The following is a 16,567-nucleotide window of genomic DNA, read 5'->3' as shown; positions in this document are numbered from 1 at the left end:
GAGGTAAAAGGGAGAACATAGATCAAGAGAATCAGAGTCTCAGGAATAGGGCAGATGATTTAGGGACCAGAATCACCAGATGAATGCCTCTGAGGGACAATAAGAATTATTGCTACCATCCAAGTTTGTGTAGCCGAGACTGCCATGTCCTTTGCTTCCTTACTTTCCTATGTATGTGTTAAGGCACATCATAGATTATGGCACATTGATAATGATCACAGATTCACGGGAGCTCCTGCCCTCAAGAGGTAGCATCTCTCTTCTCAATATTTTTGTTTAGATTTGCCTCGTGACAATGCAGAAGAACCAGAGTGATTTTCCAGACAAAGCCTCATGGGGGTAGTACACCTTTCACTCATTGTTTCCCCCCACTCCCACCTCGTGAACAAGCCTGAACTGCCCTCCTATATATGCCATGTGGGAAAGATTGAGGGTCCCCAGCTGATAGCCTGCCACCCGCACGACAGGGAAGTATGCCCTAGAACAGTCAGCCCTGGTCAGGCTGTCGTGTGACAGTGGTGAATTAATGAGCCAAGTTGAGACCAACAGAAAAACTCTCTAGCTGGGCCTGGCCAAAATGGTCAACCCCCAGACTTCTGAGCTAGTAAATGATTGCTGTTTTAGGCCATTGAGTTTGAGGGTGATTTGTTGTGCAATAATTGCTATTAATTGAAAAATGAAAGCATACTACATAAAAATTTTGACCATTTTTTTCATTTGTTGACATTTCCAAGAAACTATTCTCTTTCAAATTAAGGAGGAGGTAGCTTTCCTAATCTGATGCAAGCAGGTAGACCATTTGGGAGTCTAATGAGATGATCGGAGCATGAACTAAGGTGATGGAAGTGAGGTTGTTACTAAGGAAATAGGCTAACAGGTACCTCAGGGACTTTTAAGTCTTACTCCTGCACAGAATAATTGATGATAGTTTCATTTAACAGATATTCCTTCTTCTTGGTGAACGATTACAGATTTAATGCCAATGATTATCCTCAGCAACCCCAATCCTTGAAGTTGCTGGAAAAATTATAAATCCTGCAATAATCTGAGTTTTTCACTTCAAAGCACTGTTCAGATAAGTAAAGACAATACTTCAAAGCAGTTTGTGCATAGAAAAATCAAATTGCTGGAAATATCCTGCGACAACTTGAGTTTTTCACTTCAAAGCACTGTTCAGATTTGTAGCCAGGCATGGTGGCATATACCTGTAATCCTAGTATTTGGGAAGTTGAGACAGGAGGATCACAAGTTTGAGGCCAGTCTCAGCAACTCAGAGAGGCTCTCAGCAACTTAGAGAGATCCTGTTTAAAAAAAAAAAATCAGTCTGGGGGTGTGCTCGGAGATAGAATGCTCCTGGCTTCAATTTCCAGCACTACAATAAATAAATAAATAAATAAACAAACAAACAAAATGTTTTTATAGAGAGTACAAAATATTGCATCAAGTAAAAGAAAAATATAAATACTAATCTTTTTACCTGCCGGAGATAACTATTTGTATATATGGTAAATTTTCATATACCACACATGCATACACAGAGGTACATATTGCTGACTATATTGCGTTACATGTTCCTTCTTTCTTATTGTGAACATTTTCTTAAAATATTTAAATATTCTTCATAAATATGAGGGCTGATGAGGATATAGCTCCCCATTGGTAGGGTGTTTGCCTGGTATGTACTTGGCCCTGGGTTTGATCCCCATCACTACCAAAAGAAAAAAAATTTCTATGGTTGTATGCTGTTTTATTTTATGGATACATCAGAATATATCTAACCTTTGGTAAGAATGTTTTTTTAAAGTACAGTTTTATTGAGGTAAAATTGATATATAAGAACATTATACATAATTAATGTATATAATATGGCAAATTTGAAAATATGCATATGCCCGTAAAACCATCACCACAATAAAAATAATAGAAGTATTGATCATCTCTAAAAGTTTCCTCTTGTCATTTTTCTTTGTGCAGTTTTATTATTGTTGTTTTTATAAGAATACTTAAAATGAGATCCACCCTCTTTACAAATTTTTAGCTACACAGTACTGCATTGTTAACTATAGGCAGTATGTCATACAGTAGATCTCTAGAACTTATTAATCTAGCATAGAGGTAATAATGTTTTGATGCATCCATAAGTAATAATAAGGCAGAGTAATAATAGCTTACTTATCTTGCATAGGGGCAACAATGACTTATGGTATGCACATTAAAATGGTTATCTTTGGCACATCCCTACTGTTCCAAAATACATATGATAAACCTTTAAGCATGCAATTTTTTGGTAAACATCTGGTTAGTCCTATAGTTAAATTTCTAGATGTACAATTATTGGCCGTAGTTTATGAATGGTGTCAAGGCTCACAATAGTACTGCCAAATATCCTAAAAGGTTGCATCTGTTTTGCACTTAAGTCATTAGCTACAGTTGGGCGTGGTGGCGCACGCTTGTAATGCCTGCGCTTGGGAGGCTGACGCAGGAGGATCACACAGGTTTGAAGCCAGCCTCAGCTACTGAGTGAGGCTCTCAGCAACTTATTGAGACCCTGTTTCTAAATAAAGTATAAAATAGGTCTGGGAGAATAGCCCAGAGGTAGAATAGCCCAGAGGTAGAATAGCCCAGAGGTAGAAAAGCCCCTGGGTTCCATCCCCAGTACCACACACACACACACACACACACACACACACATCATTAGATACTAGGCATTTTCATATATGACAGTAATTTATAAAACTTTCAAGATACGTGTTTTCAGTAGACAACTTAGAACTACATATGTTGCAGAACAATTATGAGTTGAAAATATCTAGAGTTATGACCCTGATGCTTTATAATACATCAAAAAAAGTGGACCAAGATATTTAGTAATGTTTCATTCCCTGGGCATTCTAGCTAATCAAGAACTCATCTGCCTCTTCTTACTTTTAAAGTAAACATTGGTGATCCAGTAAATTCAAGTATCTGGAGTCAAATATAGAAAAAAAAAGCAACACAACATTTCTGATGGTGAAAAGAAAACTTAGGCCAGTGAACAATTATGAAAACAGCTAAGAAGAACCAGTACTAGCTTTCTTTTATGATCACATCCTGAATGCTGTGGAGTTATTTTGTGGTCAGAAGGAACCCTACTGCTCTGGCTCTGGCTCTGGCTCTGGCTCTGGCTTTAAAAGTTGAGACTTTTTGTGTGAGAGCCAAGGCTGCTGTAAAACCAGCAGGACACAGAAGAATAAAAAGTAAAGAAAAAAAAATGTGAAGTAGAGGGAAGAAAATGAATGATTATGTTGGTGATACTAGCTTCAGGAATATGATGGGGAAAAGACATAGATATAGCAAACATAGCAGCCATAGCTGTAGCCAGTAGCAAAAACCCTGAGGAGGCGAGAAGGGAAGAGAGATAATGTTAAAGCAATTTGTCTTCGATGCACTGGAGAAGAGGGTGGAGGTGAGGGGTCAAGAAGCCTTTGAATATATATATATATATATATATATATATATATATATATATATATAGAGAGAGAGAGAGAGAGAGAGAGAGAGAGAGAGAAAGGCAGACAGACAGACATGGAGCAGAGAGAAACAGGAAAAGAGAAGAGAGGGCAGCAAGACTGAAGGCAGGGTGATTTTAAACCTTTTTGATTTTTTACGCCTTTCCATCTTCTCATTTCAGTTCATCATGCTTGCTCTTAGATGTTGTGAAACACTACCATTACTTTATAGCTACATTCTCCTCTTTAGTTTTTTAATTCAACTTTTAGTTTCTGTTACTTGTAACAAAGAGTTTTATCCAAGATGAAGGACCAAGGAGTTAGATAAGAAGAAAGGAAGTAGAAGATATATAAAGAGGATCAAATAGTTATTCCTGGTGTTAGGAAAAGGCCTTTTGTCGTTTCCTTGTGCCAAGTCATTACGTGCTATTCTTTAGCTGGGATGGACTGAGCAAGAACATAAGAGATGCTGATTTGGGGAATCCAAACACCTAGAGCATGCCAAATTATCCTTCAAAAGCATAAAACTAGCCAGCTGTGGTGGCGCATACCTGTAATCCTAATACTTTGGGAGACTGAGACAGGAGGATGGCAGCTTCAGCAACTTAGGAGGAGTCTCAGCAACCTAGCGAGATCCTGTTTCAGAAACAAACAAACAAACAAACAAACAAACAGACAGGGTTGAAGCTTGGAGATAAATGCTCCTGAGTTTAATCTCCAGCACCAAAAAGGGAAGATTTAAAAAAGTATAAAACTAGTGGTTGGCCTTGCATTGTGAGCAGTAAAAATATTTGGTGGCATTCATTGAATTTCAGATATAGCATTTGAATATGCTGGTCTAAAATATTTATTTAGTAATCCATAAAACAGCTACATTTAAGTGAGCCTAGACAACGAAAAGGGAATTCAGGAGGTCCGGGGTAAGATACAAGTTGGCCCGTTTATTGGAAGTGTGACTCAGTCTTAAAATTCAGATTCAATGATTTTTTTTTTTTTGGTGGTACTGGGGGTGGAACCCAGAGGCTTTCTACCTCTGGGCTATACTCCCAGACCTATTTTATATTTTATTTGAAAACAGGGTCTCACTACATTGCTGAAAGCCTCACTCGGTATCTGAGGCGGGCTTCGAACCTGTGCGATCCTCCTGTCTCAGCTTCCCAAGCGCAGGGATTACAAACGTGCACCACCATGCCCAGCTCAGATTCAATAATTCTTAACATCTTCTGTAGCAATTTCTTTAAGGAATGACTGCGTAGCCTTAATAAGAGAATCACAGTTCAGACCCCTAAGGTCTTGCTAAATAACTGTTCTTTGAAATATTGTTTCTGGTTTGATGCTAGACACTAGCAGAATCTGAATGCCTGACCAAGGGCTATCAAGCAACTGCAATGAAGCATCCCATCATGAGCCGTGTGTTAACTCTTACCCCACACCATAGTGTGGGACTGTGCAGCAGCGATCCTCCATCAAGTGGACATGCCATGAAGGATTGGGAGAGAGGAGACACGCAGTGGACAACTAATTGCTTAAACTCAACTCTGGCTCCTACAACAACATATCTTCCTGCACTGCTTTCTCTTCCCCTGTCTTGGCAGTAAGAACAGTTTCTTATAACGGGTGATGAAGGAGGAAAAAATTTGGTCTAAAACAAAGGGTTTTACATGATATGCTCACATTATCCACATTTACAATCACAAACAGGGTCCCAGAAACACAAGGTTGAAGGAAAGTCCTTCCAGGAGGTAGGATGTGAGCAGTGTATTTGGTTGTCCCTCTTTTCACCACTTTTCTTCAATGCTCCAGGCAGATATTTCCTCTTTATGCTCCCTCAAGATCCTATGCATTACACCAACACTGACATCACTATTTCACAGTCATTTTCCTGTCTTTGAGTGTGGTCTTAAATGCAGAAACAAACAATTCATTTTTCCTTTTCTTGACATTGTGAGCCAGATCAGCTTTTCCTCAAGTAAGTAAGGTGGTTTGCATATTTCTGGAAATATGAACTAGTCAGAAATATGTGATTTCACACTGACTCCATCACTTGCTCATTTATTAACTTTGGGGAAAATCTCTAAAGTTTTCTGAGCCTAGTTTTTTTTTTTGTCTTCTATAAAATATTAAAAATAATGTCTTATTTGCTTATGACACAGCTTTGTTATGTTTAAATTAAATAATATACACAAAGTACTTTATGAAATCAGAACCCTGTACAAGTTATTTTTATCATGTGGTACCATCTAAAAGAAAGCTAACAATCAAAATCTTTCTACTTTAGATTCTTGAATGCAGTTCCATTGAAAACTCCAAAGTGAATACAATTTCCTGGTAATTTATTTCATCCTTACAGAAGATGCTGCTAACATCTCTTACTTCTCTCACAGAGCAATCATGCAGAGATTCTTTAAAAAAATAAATAGAAAATTGCCTTCTATGTATTCCTACAATGACAGCATCTTGGGACCACAGTGAAAAAAAATCTGTTATATTCAAAGTTCTAGTTGGGTGATTTTTTTTAAACCTAACAGGCAGTAGTAAAAGTAAATTTTTTGTTCCATTAATAACAGATTGTTACTCTGTAGTTTCATGGCAAAATATGTTCCTCCTCATATAGAGTGATATAAGCATTTCTTGGTGTTATAAGCCTCAGATTTCTGAGAAAACTGGGTATCCTGAGGAAGGATAAGAATTTATTAATACTAATAGATCCCATATGCTAATTATTGTTCCCCAGTCTTTGGGCCTAAGGGGCAAAAATGTGGTAAGATCTATAAGCACTTAGGAAAATTTCATTTCATATATAAAAAAGTAATATATCTGAGTTGAATTGGGGAAATGTATGGTTATTTTACAGAGCTACTTTGCCTTTTATTGTTTAGAAAGTTTTATTGATAAGTGAGAGTTTACTGACATCACATAAATATGCTTCATTCAGATTCCTGTTCATCTGAAATTTGTTAAAATTTTATTTTGTGCCAGGTACACTGCTCTTCTCAGAGCAGTTTTCTGAAGTGTTCAAGATATAAATATATTGTTCCATCATTACAGATATAACTCATTTTATGGCTCTTTCCTTTATTGTGTGTTTTTACACACTGAAAGCTTGCAGCAACTCAGCAAGGAGAAAGTCTACCAGTGCTCTTTTGCCAACAGTGTATGCTCTCTTCCTATTCTGGGTCACATTTTGGTAATTATTGCCAATATTTCTACATTTTTCACCATTCTTATATCTGCTATGATGAAAGGAGGAGTGACAGCTTCCTCATTTTAAGTCAAAACAGAAATGATTATTAGTGAGAAAGGCTCGTCAAAAGCCAAGACAGACCAAAATCTCGGCCTTTTGCATCAAACAACCAAGCTGTGAATATGAAGGAAACGATCTTGAAGGAACTTGAAAGTGCTACTTCAGTGAGCAGACAGTGTAAAGAAAGGGGAGCTCTTAAGGAAAAAGTTGTAGTGGTCCAAATAGAAGATCAAACCAGCCACAACATTCTCTAGGCCAAAGCTTAATCTAGAGTGAGGCTTGAATTCTCTTCAATGCCATGAAGACTGAGAAAGGCGAGAAGGCTACAGAAGAAAAGTGTGAAACTAGTAGAGGTTGCTCATGAGGTATAATGAGAGAAGCCACCTCCATATCGTGAAAGTGCATGGAGAAGCAGCAGATGCTGCTGTGTTATCTGGAAGATCTAGCTAAGGTCATTGCTGAAGGTGGCCTCACTAAACAGCCCACTTCCAATGTAGATGAAGCAGCCTTATCTTGAACAAGGTGCCATCTTGGACTTTCATAGCTATAAAGGAATTATCAATACCTGGCTTTAAAGCTTCAAGGGGCAGGCTGATTTTCTTGTTAGGCGTAATGCAGCTGGTGACTTAAATCTAATGCTCACTCACCATTCTGAAAATCCCAGTGCCCTTTAGAATTATACTAAATCCACAGTGCCTGTGATTTATAAATAGAACAACAAAGCCTGAATGATGTCACATCTATTTACAACATGGTTTATTTAGTATTTTAAGCCCATTGTAGAGAACTGCTGTCCAGAAAAAACCAAAACTACTCTCGAAATATTACTGTATATTGACAATACTTCTGGTCACTCAAGAGCTCTGATGGAGTTGTACAATGAGGTTAATGCTGTTGTTTTCTTTTAGAACTGCGGACATAACATCCATTCAATAGCTTCTGAATAAAGCAGTAATCTCATAATTTAAGAAATATATTTCATAAGGCTATAGCTTCCATAGATGCTGATTCCTCTGATGGAACTGGACAAAGTAAATTGAAAACCTTCTGTAAAAAATTCACCATTCTAGATGCCATTAACAATATTTGTGATTCATGAGAAGAGGTTAAAATATTAACATGGGTGATTTTGAAGGTCTTAAGACTTCAGTGGAAGAAGTAGCTGTAGATGTAATAGAAATAGCAAGAGCACTAGAATTAGAAGTGGAGCCCGAAGGTGTCACTGAATTGCTACAAGCTCACAATAAAACTGAAATGGATGAGAAAAGAAAGAGCTTTCATAAAATGACATCTCTATCTCGTGAAGGAGCTGTGAATATTATTGAAATGATGAGGATTTAAAATATTCTATAAACTTAGTAAAGATGCTGTGAATATTGTTGAAATGATAGGATTTAGAAGATAATATAAACTCAGTTGATAAGACAGTAACAGAGTTTGAAAAGATTGACTACAGTTATGAAAGAAATTCTACTCTAGGTAAAGTGCTTTCAGACAGCATTGCATTTTACAAAGCAATATTTTATAAAAGAAAATGTCAATTCATGCAGCAAAAGTCACTGTTGTCCTTTCCCCCCTCCCCCAGTGTTAGTGATTGAACCCAGGGCCTCATGCATGCTTAGGCAAGCACTCTACCACTGAGTTATATCCTCATCCTATACCATTGTCCTATTTTAAGAAATTGCCACCCCAATTTTTAGCAACTATCACTCTGTCAGCACTTAGCCAGCCAACAACATCAATGTAAAATCCTTCACCACCAAAAAGACTATGACTTGCTGAAGGCTGAGATAATCATTAGTATTTAGATATGTACATTCTTTTTCTTAAACTTAATACTATTGCATACTTAAGAGACTATAGTATGGTGTCAAAACTTTTTTTTTGAAAATTAAACTTATTTTTAAAAAAAGCACAAAAACCCTACATACTAAAATTATACACATCAAATATTGGTCCAAACTTATATCAGTCTATTGACAATTAAACAGCACCATGGTTTTCTTACCTAGGTTACACATGCCCAGAAAATTGTTATTCAAAATATATGTTCCTTTAAAAGAAAATAAACTCTTAAAGAGTGGCCAAATCCTCAATAAATAAGATCTTTTACCAACCATAGATTATTGAAGACCAAGTGTCAAAACTTTTGTATGCACTGGGAAACAAAATAATTCATGTGACCTAGCTTATTATAGTGGTCTAGAACCAAACTCAGTATTTTTGAAGTATGCCTGCATATTTTCATTGATAAATAAAATTAGAAAATGATGTGCTGAATTCATCTTTTAAACATTAGAAGTGTGGCTGGGTGTGGTGGCGCACACTTGTAATCCCAGCATTTGGGAGGCTGAGACAGGAGGACTGTGGTTTACGGACAGCCTGAGCTACTTAGTGAGGCCCTTTGCAACTCAGTGAGACTCTGTTTCAAAGTAAAGAATAAAAAATAGGGCTGGGGGTGTAGCTCGGAGGGAGAATGCCCCTGAGATCCATCCCCAGTACTGCAAAACAAAACTTTAGAAATGTAAAAATATCAAAATACACCCTGACTCCTCTTGAAGGAATGCAATTAGAGGTTTTGTCCAAATTTATTTGATCACAGAATCATTTATTTAAGAGCAGATTAGGGATCTGGTGTTCTCAAGAATACATTTTGGTAAATCCATCCTAGGTGGTTTTTATGTAAACTAACAGGCAGAATGTAATAAATGCAATTGAATGTGGTCAGAGGGAGTGATGATCACCTGAGACTGGAGAGAACCAGAGGAGGCTTTATAAAGACGACATTTGAGCAAGTCATGATTAATGAGAACTTCAACAGGCAAGATTGCATGAATTGCACGAATGATGAGTATCTCTCACGACAGCTGCAAAGCGATCTTCTTGTCCTCACTTGGATATTCTCTAGATGACCACAGGCCACTCTTGGTCCCAGTACACTTGGAAGAATGCAGGGCAGGAAGAATGTTGGGCAGGCAACAGCAAGCTTTCCCCTTAGAAACATAGCCATGAAATAGTCCATGTAGCAGTCGACACAGCTGTTTATACATCTGTCCAGCAGCTATTTCCTTTCACTCTCTTTCTTTAAAAGAGCCTAAAGCACAGAGGAGACTCATGTTGGGAAGGTAAAGGAATCTCTTAGGCTTAGAAGCTCTATGTCTCAGTGTGACCAATAGCTCTTATTACAACTTCATAGGCACAGCTTCCAGTGTCTCTTTAGGACACATGCTCAATTCCAAAAGTCACCATACTCAAGTCCAAATTATGGCTTATACCCATGTATTTATCGTTTCTCTCCATTCAGAATATAATTTACCAGTCAGAAACCACTTTAACTATGAGCAATGTTGCCTGTGTCACAGAGTGCCATAATATGCTTGTTAGATTTTCAAGGAAACAGAGCTTGAATATTAACTAAAGGTCAAATTCTTATTCAGAAGCTATGCCCTTTACATTCAGTTCTTACATATTAAATTAAAAAAGGAGACTGGGGCGAATTATCTGGGGTTTTGGATTCCAAACTAAAAAGTTTGTATTTAAGTAACTTCCAGTTTTCTTCTATTTCTTAGCTTAAACAAAGCACATGAGAAGACATATTTTGGTGCAAAATATGTAAATATTATAACACTTGAGTAGATTTCAGTGTTAGTATGTTGTAGTAGAGCCATGGAGAAGTTTAAATATGTAAACACATATGTATGGCATTTCAACATGCCATCAATCTTCTGAAATAGAAAGGATTGTGTTCTTTCAACTCATAGAAGGCTGAGTCATGTATAGTGTATGTAAGAAATAAATGCCTGGTGTTTATAATGGTGACCTTTAATTTGTTTTTTTCTATAAATGTTAAGGCTGTGTATGTTCCAATGTCTCAGTGTTGGAAAGCCCAGAGACTTCACTCCATGCTTCTGTGAAGCAATGACCTCTCAAAGGGCAGCTGACAGCAGGTAGAGAACTTTTCTACATGGAATGTAACCTTCCAGGATTATGAAAAGTCATGACAGTTTCAACTCAACTTGCTGAAGCAATAAATATTTGTTCAGTGGCCTTAACCAAGCCATCACCAGTCTTCCAGACCTCAGGACTCGGTACCTGCACCAGAGTCTACGATTCAGTCAGTAGCAGCCCATCTGGAGCCTCCTGTAATAGGAATTTATGCTCTTTTGTGCTCAAGTGCAACCTACCTAAACTGGCTGCTCTCCCAGGCCTGGGAGGTCATGGAAGGAGACTTATTATTTGTTTCCCATGATGATAAGTAGCCAATGACAAATTGGCATGTGCAGTGTGTGAATAATAAAGAGCTGCTTCTCCTTCAAGCCAGATGTGTAACTTAAAGACAAAGCCCAAGCACCACTCTCCCTCACCCCATAGGCACCCGTATACTTGAATGCACCATTCAGCTCAACTTCTATGATGCATCCAAAGCCCTGCGAGTCTCTGCCCATGGGGAGTCGCAACGCAACAAGAGGGCACAGTTCAGCAAACCAGAAGGATATTTTTGCGCTGGGCTCCTGTTTTCTTAAAAAAACAAACAAACATACAGGTAGGGAGCTGCTTCTTCTGCTTCTATAGTTCAGCACATAACAAAAACTCCACACTAGTGGATGATTTAGCTTATGGTGCTAAGTTCCCTTAACAATGAGGACTCAAGGTGTAGGGTATGGGTCAGGATGCTTTTCATGCTGAGGTTTGGCAATAGAAACACAGGAACAGGAATCCAAGAAAATAAATTTATTAAACTTTGAAGGAAAAAATCCACAGACATAAAGAAAGTTAAATATAGACTGCAGGACACAACTAGTCATACTAGTGAATAATGGCTTGTGTGGCCAGCAAAGTACCAAGATGACATTCGGAGACTGATTGAGGTATTTAGCTATTTTTGGCTATAGAAATGTGGTCAGCCTATTGTGAAATAGTAATAGTTCTTCCAAACACACAGCTTTAAGTTGAATTAGGTTCCACACTGATGCTATTTTATATGAAATGAAATTATGTAGCTCTCAGAGGAAACCATAGCAGCAAGGTAGCAGAAAAATCTACAAAAAATCTATTACAAAGTAACATGTTAAACTTTAAATACCCAATTCTATATTTTCATTGTCTCTCCTGCGAGAAAGAGGGGATTTAAAATTACCAACCATAAAGCTTCCTTCTTTGAAAGGTCTGAGCTAAATGGAAAACACGATTCAAGTTAGAACTAGTTTAAAGTTTTAAGCTTTTTTAAAAAATATATTTAAGATGAGAAGCGTTCTTCAGTGAGATAGCATTCTTTTTTTTCTCTCTCATAAATGTTTTAGGGAGCTATTCCAAAGAATGATGTTTATATTAATGAGGAATTAAAAATAATTCATAAGTTATTTAAGCCCCTTCTTTTTCTTCTGGCTACCTGGTTTGAGGCCAATCCTCTCAGAGGGGAAATAAAAAAAATTATAGAACATCTTATTTTAGTATTTTAGGGATTTTCTTTAAGAGGTTTGGTGAAAGTTTCTACTATTGGTTTAGTTATGAAGTTGTCCTTTGGGATGGAACCTCAGTTCTTCCGTTCTCTGTTACCATAAATAAAGGGTATATATCCACTTACAGATTGTGAAACAAAGAATTCTTTCTTGAGTTTTCTATTCTATTATTCTGTTAACTTCATTCTATCTGCTTTGACTTACTGCTTGTACCTAATTCTCTTCTTAGGTAACTATGAAATAAAACCAAGCTGTGTTTGAAAAGATTGCTGCAGAGGCTTCAGAGGCTTTTTTCTCTCCATCTGTGTGCACTAAAAATGAAAACAAAAACAAAACAAAACAAAAACTCTTACCACATGCCACTGCACCTTGTAAGCTCTTGGCCAGTCAGAACCAGCTACAACGTCTATTTCTCTGCATGTAGCTCTCTGTCTTGAGCCAAAATTTGGTGAAAAAAGATTTTTTTCCTGTTTGTTTGTGGTATGTTGATCTGTGTAAACATTTTAAAGTTTTCTAAATTAAAAAATACTTGTCTAAAAATTCAGATAGAAGGAGTATGTTTCAATAATGTAGGTTACTAGACATTTTATAATGGTTTAAGAAGTTTTGGGAGGTATAAAAAGAGTATTATAGAAAACTAGCTTGTTTATCTTCCTTCGGGTTCATTGACCAAAGCATTAAATCAGCTTTAGACTGTTGTTGCTACATTCTGTAGATGGGGTCACCATGAACTACAGTACACAGTGTGTTGTGTATTATAAAATAGCCATGCTTGAAGTCTAAATTATTAAAAATATCTTTATCAATTTTATGTCAAAATAAATGTTTTGGATATCCAAACTATTTTTTCCTTCTTGACTAGAGTTTTAGTTCCCAATTATTTTAAAAAAGAAAAAAAAAAAGTAGCCTGTGCTATGATTTGCATTCAATTTCCTGAACTGCAAAAGCCACCTGATTTTTTTTTTGCTTTTTCAAAAAGCACAACTTACTACACATTAAAAATGGAGCAATTCAATTAGTATCACAAAATTAACACCCACAATAGTAAGACAATCACTGCCACTAAGCAGCCTTTGAGACAATTCTTTAAAATATTTACAGTTCACAACAGGAATATCTATCTGATTAAATATTCTTATTTTTTCCTTTTAATATCATGTTTCAACATTTCAGGAAAAGGCATTTAAAATCCACAACCCCCCCGTCCCCTCCCCCACCCCCAAAAAAGGTTTAAACATCGTTTTGGTTTAAGCATCCATGTCCCAGCCAGTTCTTTGCGATTAAATACGTCCCTCTCGGGAAATCGAAGAAAGGCTACGGCATGATTTTGTTCAGGTGGTCTGTGCTCACATAGCCACACGATGAGAGAAACTCTTTGTCACGCACGGGCAAGGCAGTCGCATTGAGCACGAGGCCCTGTGGAGACTGTACTATGTGGATGGAGGTATAGTCTGGGACTGGCATCTCGGAACTTGGAGCCTGTTCTGCTGTCCCAGACCTCCCAGCAGTAGTGGTAAGGCTCTCTGTGGTGATGTAAATGTCCTCCTGGGGAAAGCTTGGCTGTACCCGGGATTCAGCCTCCACGCGAGGGACCATAGCGATGCACTTCTTGGCATCGGCCTCGCAGAAGTAGGCATTGTCCACGATGAAGTTTACTTGGCAGAGTGAGGCCACTTCCAGACGTGCGTCGCACTGGGCTATCCCTGCCTTATTCTTCTGGCCCGGGGAAAGGACCACACTCCCTGCTGGTGTAATGTCGCTTACCTGGGCATAAAAATCAATGTTTGCCAGTGAATTGGGATTGCTCGTGTGAGGAGGGGCGGCCTGGTGAGTTGACTCAGTGTCACCAATAAGTGGTTGTGGTTTGTCTTCCTGTGCTGTGTTAACACTGGGCTGCTGAGTGGCAGGAGACGCATCGTGGTAAAGTGAGTTATTTTGATTCTTCTGGTCAAGGCACAAGAGATCGGCTTCCCCTTTTAGCCTCTGTGGCTGGGCAACCTCTGAGGTACTGTCGCTCGCGTCGCTGGCATTGAAATCAGTCTCTAAAATGTCAGGTTCGCAACAGCTGGTGCGCCCGGAATCGTCGTCCTTTGCCCCAAGGATATTAAATGATTTCTGGTGGTCATTGCTTAGAAGTCTGTCTGTGTCTGACCCTTCAGTCTTTTCATCAGGATCATCGATATCTAGCTCAATAAATTCCACCCAAGAGTCATCATTGTAGAATTCAGGCTTATAGCTATCATGAATGGCTAAGATTGTGTTCACTTCTTCCAATTTTCCTTCCTAGGAAGCAGAGAGAAAATGAAGATCTATGAAAAACTCATGATGATTAAGTAATTTTAAATCTGATACATATGGTTTACAAAAAACTCCCAACGTAAGACAGTATTCTTCAGGAATTATTTAATTAGTGCTATCTACAATTCAGGTAGATTTATTATTTACCTTGAGGAGATCTGGATCAATTCCTTTAATCTTTGGAACTGGTACTGGTGGCAAAATCAGCATCTTAATCCTTGAAAACAAATAAAATTTTGTTTTGACATCTTAAGAGTTATGCATTTTTTAAGTTTAAAACACAGAGATAAAATATCAGCAGTCTTATGACTTATTCAAAATATTTGGTATTTTATATAAGCAGTGGTATTGTAAAAGTTACATGTTTTCTTATTTCAAAAGGCAGAAATAAAATATTTGCAGTGTCATTTCTTTTCCTTTTTTTTTTGCGGGTCTGGGGATGGAACCCAAGGGCATTTGACCTCTGAGCTACACCCCCTGCCCTATTTTTTATTCTTTATTTTGAAACAGGGTCTCACTAAGTTGCAGAGGGCCTCACTGAGTAGCTAAGGCTGGCTGCAAACTGCCATTCTCCTGTCTCAGCCTACGAAATGCTGGGATTATAAGCATGCGCCACAATGCCAGGCTGTGGTATCATTTCTTATTTAAAATATTTTGGTATTTTATATAAGATATAAGAAAAAGAATGAAAAAATTAAGCAGTAAGTGATTAAAAATTAGAAGAAAAAAGTCCTCATCTGAAATCTGTTTCAATAAAATGTGTTTTTTTCCTATAATCTTTTGTTCTTAGTGCTTTTTACTGACAGCTAGTTTTAGTATTTGAGAATGATAAATTTAAGTCTGTCTGAAGTCAATTACCACATTAGTTATAAGGAAGGCGATTTTAATGTATTTTTCATCTGTAATTTGCAACCAAAATAAAGAAAAAGAGAGTCAATTGACATGGAGATAATGTTACTGATGCCTTTGTAAAGGAATAGACTGGGATAGGTTAGCACCACACAGCTACTATCAATTATAAAATCATCTAAGGCGATCTCTAACCAGAACGTTACTTCAGGGGTCATAGGACAGACCTATCTGGTGAATGTGAACCACATCCAACTAATAAGGGTGCACTTACATACACAGTTCTATGGTACACTTTTATTTCGACATCTATCCTGACTTTTATGTGCTGTATAATTCCTATCAGCACAATTCCTGACACATGGAAGTGCTCAATAAGAATTTCTTGAATAAATTTGAATAAACTAGCTATCTATTTGGTTGAAAGTATAACTGAAGTTTATGTTTTAAAATCAACATTGTAGCACTAGAAAAAAGCACGTGGATTACTAATTTCAACCAGTTCATTTTAGTCACTGATAGGAACCTGAATTTTGGATATCAGTTGCTAATTCACTAAGTGTGAATGGATTGTGTAGTTTATTAAAAAGAAGAACACTTTCAGCCGGGTGTGGTGGCACATGCTTGTAATCCCCGTGCTTGGGAGGCAGAGACAGGAGGTTGGTGCTGGTTCGAAGCCAGCCATGCTGGCTTAAGAGACCCTGTTTCAAAATTAAAAAAAAAATTATATATATATATATATATATATATATATATATATATATATATATTAGGTCTGGGAGTGTACCCCGGAGGTAGAAGGGTTTCCAGGAACCTCAATGCCACCAAAAAAAAAAGAACACTTTCTATATTTCTACCTGCCATTTTACCTAATCTAAGGCATACCCCAAATTCCACTTTTTTTTTTTTTTTGTATTGAGGTGGAAAGTTAAACTCAGGGGCATTCTACTTCTGAGCTACACCCTCCAGTCATATTTTATTTTTTATTTTGAAACAGAGCTTTGCTAGGTTGTAGAGGGCTTCACTAAATTGTGAGGCTGGCCTTGAATGTGATCCTCCTGTTTCAGCCTCTTAAGTACTAGGATTACAGGTGTGCGCCATCATGCCAAGCTCCAAATTCCATTTTACAGGCTGCTTTGAGTAGCTTCCTCTATGCCTGTTCAGTGGCAAGTGATAGATGAATTGTTATTGATGAATAGCAGGTATAGAAATGAGTAGTGTAATTTTTT

At 37.6% G+C, this 16,567-nt stretch overlaps 1 protein-coding gene across 2 annotated transcripts in view; it reads right to left on the bottom strand.

Annotated features, from left to right (window-relative positions):
- Nucleotides 1-13,505: 13,505 nt before the first annotated feature.
- The window catches only part of GHR (growth hormone receptor), a gene marked incomplete at both ends in the record, with an annotated part of 152,160 nt that continues 149,098 nt past the window's right edge, over nucleotides 13,506-16,567 (bottom strand). For both annotated transcript variants that reach the window (XM_080719650.1, XM_080719649.1), the window contains 2 exons: nucleotides 13,506-14,474; nucleotides 14,637-14,706. In XM_080719650.1, coding sequence (XP_080575776.1) covers nucleotides 13,506-14,474; nucleotides 14,637-14,706 — 1,039 coding nt within the window. The remainder of the gene's footprint in view (nucleotides 14,475-14,636; nucleotides 14,707-16,567) is intronic.

The sequence above is a fragment of the Muscardinus avellanarius genome (genome assembly GCF_963383645.1).
Source record: "Muscardinus avellanarius genome assembly, chromosome: 1".
Lineage (NCBI taxonomy): Eukaryota > Metazoa > Chordata > Mammalia > Rodentia > Gliridae > Muscardinus > Muscardinus avellanarius.
The sequence above is the reverse complement of the archived record's forward strand: the minus strand, read 5'-3'. Positions and strand labels throughout refer to the sequence as shown.